The sequence below is a fragment of the Falco rusticolus genome, chromosome 12 (genome assembly GCF_015220075.1).
Source record: "Falco rusticolus isolate bFalRus1 chromosome 12, bFalRus1.pri, whole genome shotgun sequence".
NCBI lineage: Eukaryota > Metazoa > Chordata > Aves > Falconiformes > Falconidae > Falco > Falco rusticolus.
In genome coordinates, this window is record NC_051198.1 from 16766072 (window position 1) to 16775147 (window position 9076).

At 42.3% G+C, this 9076-nt stretch overlaps 1 protein-coding gene across 2 annotated transcripts; it reads left to right on the plus strand.

Annotated features, from left to right (window-relative positions):
• The first annotated feature begins 574 nt into the window (after nucleotides 1-574).
• MCFD2 (multiple coagulation factor deficiency 2, ER cargo receptor complex subunit) lies at nucleotides 575-5147 on the plus strand. Of its 2 annotated transcripts, none has more exons than XM_037405032.1 (4): nucleotides 575-718; nucleotides 1502-1650; nucleotides 2384-2543; nucleotides 3703-5147. In XM_037405032.1, exons 2-4 carry the CDS (start codon nucleotides 1511-1513, stop codon nucleotides 3832-3834), a joined length of 432 nt encoding a protein of 143 aa, XP_037260929.1. In that variant the 5' UTR covers nucleotides 575-718; nucleotides 1502-1510; the 3' UTR covers nucleotides 3835-5147. The 2 variants fall into 2 exon arrangements, with proteins under 2 accessions (XP_037260929.1, XP_037260928.1); XM_037405031.1 differs by lacking the exon at nucleotides 575-718 and adding an exon at nucleotides 1003-1148.
• The last annotated feature ends 3929 nt before the right edge of the window (nucleotides 5148-9076 follow it).

Sequence of the window (9076 nt, forward strand, 5' to 3'; positions counted from 1 at the left end):
TGCCCGCTGTCCCGGCAGCCACCACTGGGCCTGAGCAGCGGCTTCAGCAGAGAACACGCGGCTGGCGCACGAGCAGCGAGCCAAGGGCCCACGCCGCCTCCCGAGCCCGGAGCTGGCTCTGAGGGTCACAACCTTGAGGTGACAGCAACGGCCGTTCAGGCGTCAAGCACGAAAATGAGAGACTTTCGGCGTCTGGTGGAGGGGGAGCAAAGCGAACGAGCCGTTTATAAACGGCAGAGGTAGCGTGCCAGGGCGCTGCTGCTCCCCGGGGCACGGCGGGGAACGGAGAGCATCGCCGCTCGCTTGCGGAAGGCACTGCGGAGAGGCCGCGAGAGAAGCGCGCAGAGCAGGGGCTGACGACAGCCCTCCGCCCGGGGCACGGCTGGCTGGATCCGCCCGGTGCGCCCTCGGGACGGGCGGCTCTCCGCACCGGAGCCGGGACGGGGCTCACGGCCGGCCGCGGCCCCGCCTCGCGGTGGGCGGCGCGCTCCACCTGTCCCTGCGCGAGGGCTCCACGTGGAACTGCGGGAGCGGTGACGCAGCCGCCGCCCGGCCGAAAGGTGCAGCCAATGAGCGGGGAGGGGGGGGGGGGCGGGAGCGCGGCGCGTGCGCCGGGTCAGAGGTGAGGCCGGGGCTGGCGGCCGGCCTGTCCCCGGCCCGGCTCCACCTGCCCGCGCCCCGCAGCCACGGCGTCGCGGCCGCCATCGCCCGCCGGAAGGTGCGTAGCCTGGCGGCGGCAGGGCCTCTCCGCCCGCCCCGGCAGCCGGGGCTGGAGCGGGGCGCGCTGCGGCCCGGGCGGGGGGCGGCGGGCCCGGCCGGGGAGCCGCGGGTGGGAGGCAGGCAGGCAGGCGGGCGGGCGGGCGGCGCGGTGCCATCTGCCGGGGCCTCCGGCCCCGCTCCGCGCTGAACCGGCAGCAGACTGGGGGCTGCTTCAGCTGGGGGTGGGAGAACTACAGAGAAGCCGAAACCAGCGATCGGGTGTTTCGCTCGCCTCGGCAGGGCCCCCTGTCCCCCCGGCCCGCTGCCGCGCTGTGGCGTGTCCCTGCCCCTGAAGCGGTGCGGTGACCGATGCGTGGGTACAGCCGTGTGTTACTCCGGGCGTGCAGTCCGAGTAGATCGGCTAATGAGATGGAGTCTCTTCGGTAATTGTAAGCGACCTTTGCTCCCCTAGCTGTGGGGCAGGTGTGCGTGAAGCTGGCATGGTTGGTTGTCTGGTAGCTCTGTGAAGACCCACGCGTGGCTGAAGAGTGGACATGGGTGCATGGGGAAAAAAAGTAATTCTCTGAAAGTTACTGCGTGTCGCCATGAAATAGGGACCCTCATAGAAATTGTTAATTGGAGTTCTCTGGTTTTCTGCTTCCTGAGTGCTTGAAATGTAGCAGGTTCTTCTAGAACTTAGTTGGGTTATTTCTAAGCACTCTGTAAATCTGCTGAAAGTAGATTGCAATTTTGATCTGTAGTGTGGTTTTTTTTTGGGGGGGGGATGTTTTCCTTTCTGTAGGAGATCAAGATGGCTCAAAGGATTTTTCAAATACATTTGCTGTTCTGCTCTCTGGCTGCATTCTTCATCTCTGCACTGGCTGAGGAACACGTAGGAGAGAGTCAACATGCAAATATTCGCCTTGATAAGAACTTGGTACAAGATAAAGAGTAGGTGTTCCATGTTCTAAAAACGTAAACTTTATTAATGATTTGCTAATTTCTGAAGTCTTGTTAAGTGAGTTGGACTTAAGCCTAGGGCACCCTCTTTTCTCAGGATGTTGTATGACTAGCTAGAGTCAGATATGAGACATGCTTGCTCAATAAGTTTGTGGAGATACTAAACCTAGAAAGGCCTCTCTGGAGCCTTTAGCCCTACGCATACTACAAATAATTTCCTGCAGGAATCCTGCCTACCTAGATCAATATACTTTAGACAAAATTGTACGCTGAACAGGTAGAGTGACAATTCTTTTCTCACTTGCTTCTTCATACAGGCAAACCAGTGGTAGCAGCAAATAAAACTCCCTAGAATACTTCATGTTTGACTAGAAAAGATCTTCCAGTTCTTGTGCTTTGGAAGACAGCCAAAAGGAGTTTCTGGGCACTGCTTCAGTTTTGATAACCTGCTAACCAGGGCAGAAGAAATAGAAATAGCTATCTTGGTATTAGAGGCTGGTACGACACCTGTAACAAACCGCTTTTGTGCCTCCTTCATCTTAGCATGAAATTGTAGCTTTTGGTTGTCCTGGTTTTCCAAGGTGCTTTTAGAGATACAGTATTTCCTATGTATTTGACTGTTTGATCAAAGACTAAATTTCACGTAAACAGAGCATTAAATATTAACTGACGGATATGTTGTGGGGTTTGGGGTTTGTTTTTTTGTGGTTTTTCTTTTTCTTAGCCACATCATGGAACATTTGGAAGGTGTTATTGAGAAACCAGAATCTGAAATGTCTCCACAAGAGTTGCAGCTTCATTACTTCAAAATGCATGACTATGATGGCAATAATTTGTTAGATGGGTTAGAGCTTGCTACTGCTATATCACATGTCCACAAAGAGGTAGGTAGAACTTTGTAATGTCATATGTGTTTGGAAACAGTTCTGTCTACAAGAATACAAGAAGCTTAGAATAGAATGGAACAGTTAGAACACATCTTCAATGCAGTTACAGTTTTGCTTGAAAGTGAGATTATTACACACACACACCCCCCTCCCTAATAGTTTTGGTTAGTTTTAGAAATGTGCTAGCTTTATCACAGCTTTTCATGTCACGCTGCAGTTTTCAAGAAGTCTCTGTTGTAGTTTAAACTTCAGAGTGCGGAAGGACTGTAGAGTGAAAATGATTTGACAGAGGGGACACTTTGGTAGGCAGGGATGGGGAGAAAGGGAGATGATCCAAAATGGGATAATGCTCATGAGGATTTGTAGAAATAGCATGTGACAGGATGCTGTTTGAGGTTCTGAGGCTGATGTTTTCAACTCCAAACCATTAATGCCTTGGATACAGAAACGGTAAGAGACCTCTTGCACAAAATTAGAATTAGAAGAACCAGTCACGGTCTGAATTTTTCATAAACGCAAATTGCCTTTCCAGCTAGGAACTTTTATGGACAAAGTAGGAAGATACAATCATTAGATAGACCATGCTAACATGTCGTCTCATACTGACCTTTTGGAAGTATCATCCTTTTCCATACGTACACCTGTGGCAAAAAACACCTAGATGAGAACAGAGTAATGACTGTTTCCTTTTTGTATTCAACTTTGCTCATAAGGGGTGTTGCTAAGAGTTTTACTGACTTAAGCTACAGCGCTGGATTTCTTCATTACTCTGTTAATGTCAAGCTTGCATTTTATAAGTTCTGACACACAGGAATATTTTCTGTACTGTAGGCAAACTATAGTGTCTCTATTACATTAAGATACAAATAAAGAATACATCTGTTAGATTATTAACCATTAGTATACACTGTGCTTTTAGAAGTTTGGCTAAGTATATGAACTGGATACTTATTCTGAAGTCTGGAGAACCTGGACTTCATAACTTGCACCTGGTAAAAGTTGCTTATATTGGCATAAATGATTACTTAAAACTTAGTGCCAAATGAGGCACCAAACATGAATAGCTTAACAAAAAATCAGTTGTCAGTAATCTGTCATGTGTGCCACTAGACGGAAAAACACTGCTAAACTGTTCAATGTGATTTCGTTTTTGTAGGAAGGTGGTGAGCACACGCAGGCAATGAAAGAAGAAGAGCTGATTAGTCTAATAGATGATGTCTTAAGAGATGATGATAAGAACAATGACGGATACATTGACTATGCGGAATTTGCAAAATCACTGGAATAAGGTTTTGTGGGGGGCTTGTTTCTCCTTCTAACTACATGGAAATGTGAACCAGTATAATGTGATTCATTACTGTCTCATATCAACCTCTGTGCTGTGAGAAGGAAAGGTGTCCAGTTCCAGCTGATTTTATGTTGTATGTGTTAAAAGACTGGCTAACTCGGAGCAGGAGCAATGTTTGACTAAACATAGCTGTGCTTTTGAATCTTGACACATGGAAGTGTCAACAGTACTCCATAGGGTACAGCTGGCAAACTCTTTTAAGTAGCTGTGTATGAATACTAAATAGACCATATACAATCTAAATTTCAGGTTTTCTGTCATTGGATTATATAGTACTTGTTTGCTTTCAACTTCTATTTAAATTTATAAAATACCTAGGAAAGCAAGAAAAGATTATTGCAAATAGTTGTATTTCAAGGATAAATGACCTTACCTTCCCACTAATTTCGAAGGAAATTTGCATATAAGTACAGGTGCTTGAAACAGCAATTATAGAGGAAAAGCGTTTGAAGGTGGTTTATGTTTGAGGTCTGCATGATACCATATGGACTTTAACCCAGACTTTGAAGAAACTAAGTATTTTTAAATATATGTACTTCCTAGCATACCCTTACATTTTACATATAAATATATATACACATGTTTTTCAATTGCTTCTCACCCTTCACAGATTTACTTTTTGTGTCTTAATTTACTGATTTTTCCCCCACTACCTTCTGTGGTGTTTTCTTAAGAAAATGAAAGTATTTTTATTACATTCATATGTTGTATTAATGCTGTATAGCATTTACTAGAGTAGCTTCTGCTATCTCGTTTTGAAGATCACAGTAACAGTAAACTGGTTTAAATATAAAAGCTTGTTCAGTTTGGTTTTTACAGTATTAGCCAGCAGGATAATCAAAGTGAGCAAGTAATGCTGCCTTGTTAACATTTAAGTTCATATTCCTTGAGACTTAAGTTATGGTATTACTTTCAGGAAGTATTTCATAACTAGCAGTTTCAAGATACTGCAGTATTTGCAAATTAACATGGTTCTAGGTTTATTTTCACTGTCTTGACTCAACACTCTAATAGTCAGTTTAGACAGTTTAAGAATGTTAGAGAAGTGACATAGTGCTGTGTTATTGATACTGGTGGCTCACACAACTGAAATCTTAAATAGCATTCAATCATTATCCATTAATAGAGAATCTAAATGTTAGCCTATTTCTGTAAAATTTATAAAGAACTATTTTCTGTACAAAATTATTCTTATACAAGAGAAACACATTTGTAAAAAATTATTTCCTCTGTTTAAATGTTTGTGCAATGAATCCTGAGTGTCGGACTCTTTTTCTTGTACTATTTATTTTGATACCTTTGTGGCCAGGTTTGTGCTGCTTGTACAAGCAATAAAAATAAGCTGAGGCTTGTGCACTCTGGAGCTAGACACATAAGGCTGGAAGTTCTAGTGGGAAATGTACCTAATTTTCTGATGTATTTTTTAGCCCATCTCTGATGCTAGTAGTCATCTTAAAAGGAAAGTTATTTCAGTTGCAGTTACAGCATTTTTAAAATACCTCTTTTGAGGGTAATTGATCTGGAGTAGATGTTAACCTAGAAGAAAGTATAGAAAATGCTTGTTGGGTGAGAAGGGAGAAGAGGGTTAAGCTCCTCAGCTTTGAGCACTTAAAGCAGGTTGCCTGTAGAACTGCCAGTTCTTCCATGCTTCTGAGTTTTGGATTTATTTGGGATGAAAGAGCAGACCAGGGAACTGAATTTATGCAACTGCTTTTAAAAAGTTATAGTTTTCTTATCAAGCACAGCGTAAACTTAGTCCAGAAGCCACCTGTGAGGCAGACTTACATACATATATTGTATTTATATACATATTTATTAACTCCTATTTTATGTGGCAAAGGACATGCATCATAGAAGCCTTATATCAGAAATAATTATGATAAGTGCAGGTACTATGAACATTGTTTACCTGCTATTTTAAAACTGGGGTTTTTTAAGGGTTCAAAAGTATATATAAACAGAAAAGTTATTTAGCAAAAATGGAGAACAAAATTGGCACCTCTGATTTCATGATACATGAAGAGAGATCAAATCAAAATTTCTGCTTTCCTAGAAAGAACTGTTCAAGAAATGCTACCCAAGCTGCAACCTGCATCATCATGTCTTTACTCGGCCTCCTAAAGCAAATACACATACTTAAGTGCACTCAAAGATAAATGGTTTAACAGCTGTCTAGGGAGCTTTCTCAGTTACAAAGTAGAAAAGTGCAAAATTGCTGAGAGCGATGGTGAGTCAGACTTTTTTTAAAAAATATAACTAATCTGTGTGCTAGTCGGAACTCATGCCATACCCTGAATATGCTGGTACAGGTTATATATACATAGAGTATTTTCCATTTCATATACGTAACGTAGAAAACACAGCCTTTACAACAGAAGTACTCGTTAACTATAAAGCTGGTTTAGCTTCGATAGAATGGTACTATCTTCATTTCACAGATAAGGTAACAAGGCAGAAGCGGTGTATGATTTACTGAAGCCCAATCACATCCCTGGCAGAAACAAACCGGGCGAATGCTGTTGTGTATGACCTTCGCCTCTTCCGAGTCTGATCTCAAGGGATGGAGTTTGGTTTTCCCCATTAGAGGAGAACACATCTGGCCTTGCATTACTGTATACGATGTGCCCAGTTTAAAGTATCTAGATTACCTGCTTTTACCTCACAAAATATTGGTTCATGTAGGAGCTAAAGAAAACAGGTAAACTTGTTCTTGAAGTACTCCTACACTGAGCGGTATTTTTACTGGTCAGTCTAGGACCTAGTCTGTGTATGAAGGAGAAAAATCTTAACTGCTTGTCCAGTGTCTGTCAGAATGCTGTTAATGACAAGAATGACTGCCCAGAACTTCCAGCAACAGTTTTGTCTGCCTATTCATGCAGACTTTGCTACCTTTCTTTTTGTATTCTTTTATTAATCACCTCTAACCTCAAAATGTCTTAGACCTGTTAAGGAATGTTTACACTTACAAATCCTGATTTAGTCTAAAGTATTTTTCAATATTGCAGTTTGCAAGCAGAACAGTAACTCAGGAAAAATGTCATGATCGCTATAGCCACTAGATAGCGTATTGACACTGCACATTTGTTCCCTGCAGTATGTAACTTGGAGTGATTTTCAACCTGGCTTTCTCTAAATCATCACCACTACTTGCTCCCCTGTCTCCCAACACCACATTGCCAGTATGATGCCCACATTGTTATTAGTTTACACCTGTCATAGAAATTGACCATAGCGTGGACTGGTTACTGGTAATTAATTTTCATTGTTGAGGGAATCCAAATCAGCTTGAAGTGATAGTAAAGAAATGTGGATTATAATATTGTCAATAAAAATATTTGTGTAACAGGAAAGCTTTTGAATATAAGCACTAGGCTTGGCCTGACTTCTTGACCATCTCTAGTTGGCCTATGAGAGGTCCATGAGGTATCTACAGTGCTGTCAACCAACAGTAAAGAATACTAGAGGGCTTTAGTAGGACCTAAAGTCTTCCTGGTTTTGAATTGGACATCAGTAAGAGCTTCTGTCACTGTTCTTACAAGTTATAGGTCCAATGTGGTCTGATCAGCTATTTTTGCTTAAGGTGAAGCTTACTGCTTTTTTCTTCCTCTCCCCCGTTATGATCTCACTGTCTGCCCATTGCACCACGAAACAGCTGCGTAATGTTTTAAGTCTTTAGTAAAGAAATTAGGGCAAGGATCATGGCATACCTTAGTCTAGATTATTTATTATCACAAAGCATTTGTGTTCTAAATGTGTTTCATCAGCACAGATCCTCTGTCCACTTTGAATGAGATCCATTATAAGGGCAGTTATTAATGCTTTACAGAAGCTTTCTCTGAAAACACATTTTCCTTCCCATTCTTCATGCTAAATTCTGAACAGCAGTGTAAATCTTAAGGGCTAAGACACACTGTAATTGTCACTACCTGCCTCAGCTGAGCAGCAGTGTTACATGTAGGTAGAGGGCAGTGTAACATATGACTCGAAGTCTACTACCAGATATGACATTTTAGAAGAAATCAGTACTGCAGCGAACGTAGTGTCAACTTCTGCCACTTGATCCAAGTGACTGACAGCACTAGATTTCAACAAGGCAGATGTCAATAAACTCAGAGAATGGGTAAGGAAGATCTCGTAAGAGGCAAATCTAAGGGAAAAACAAATTACAGAGAGCTGTCGGTTCCTTCAAGAAATGCTAATGAGAAACCAAGTGCAACCTATGCCATTTTAGAAGAAACTAAGGAAATTCAGCAGAAGTCAGCTAACTCACAACCTTTTAATTGACTGCAAGCATAAGAGAGAGATACGTGTAAAGTAGAAACTAGGTCAGCTGGTTGAGAACCCAGCACAATACTCGATTCATTGGGGGGTTGAGGGAGTGTGTAGTTAGTAAAGACAAAATGCACAAGATGCAATTAGCAAAGCTTGCCAAAAGTAAAAGGCATTTTACGTTTAAGGTTGTAAGAAAAAAACAAAGGGAAGTTTGGACCACTACTCAAAGATTGTGTGTGTGTGCTATCAGCATAGGACATTAAGGAAGCTGAAGAGTTTAATGCCCTTTTTTTTTTCTCCCTTTTACATCAAACTTTACTACAAAGGTCAACAGAAAACAGACAGTGCAATTATCACCAGGAAAAAGGGGTAAAATTTCAGCCTAAAATATGCTTAACAGCCTAAAAACCTGCTTAGAGAGTAACCAGTTAAGTTAGATGTTTTCCAATTGCCTAAGTCTGATCAACTTCACTCTAGGAGTCTTAAAGGGAGGGTGAAGTAATGGCTGCAGATGTCATATAGCTTGAACTTATTTTATTTTTCGCAAAGCCTTTAGCACTACTTCCTATAATATCCTCATGAACAGTCTAGTGAACTGTGATCTAAATGAAACCACTGTGGGAAGGGGCAGGAGGTCAAGTCTGGTTGGTTAATTGTATCCATGGGGTAATTCCATCGTAACCTATCAAAACACACAAGTTTTGCAAGGAATTCTGTGGGTCTTGGTCCCATATAAAGTTTTATTTGATGATTTCATTGAAGGGGCATACAAGATGGAATATGAAGTATGATTATTAAACTTGCAGATGGAGCAAGGATGGACTGCAGATGTTACAGATGCTAAACCATCAGAATTTGAAATGGTCTTGATATATTTAGAGAAGTCACCTAAAATGGACAGAATGCATTA

What these genes read in the sequence shown, in the direction of transcription:
- MCFD2 (XM_037405032.1), top strand. Translation starts at nt 1,511, where the DNA reads ATGGCTCAAAGGATTTTTCAAATACATTTGCTGTTCTGCTCTCTGGCT. An exon ending in AACTTGGTACAAGATAAAGA is followed by an intron (nt 1,651 to 2,383) that starts GTAGGTGTTCCA and finishes TCTTTTTCTTAG; the next exon opens with CCACATCATGGAACATTTGG. An exon ending in TATCACATGTCCACAAAGAG is followed by an intron (nt 2,544 to 3,702) that starts GTAGGTAGAACT and finishes TCGTTTTTGTAG; the next exon opens with GAAGGTGGTGAGCACACGCA.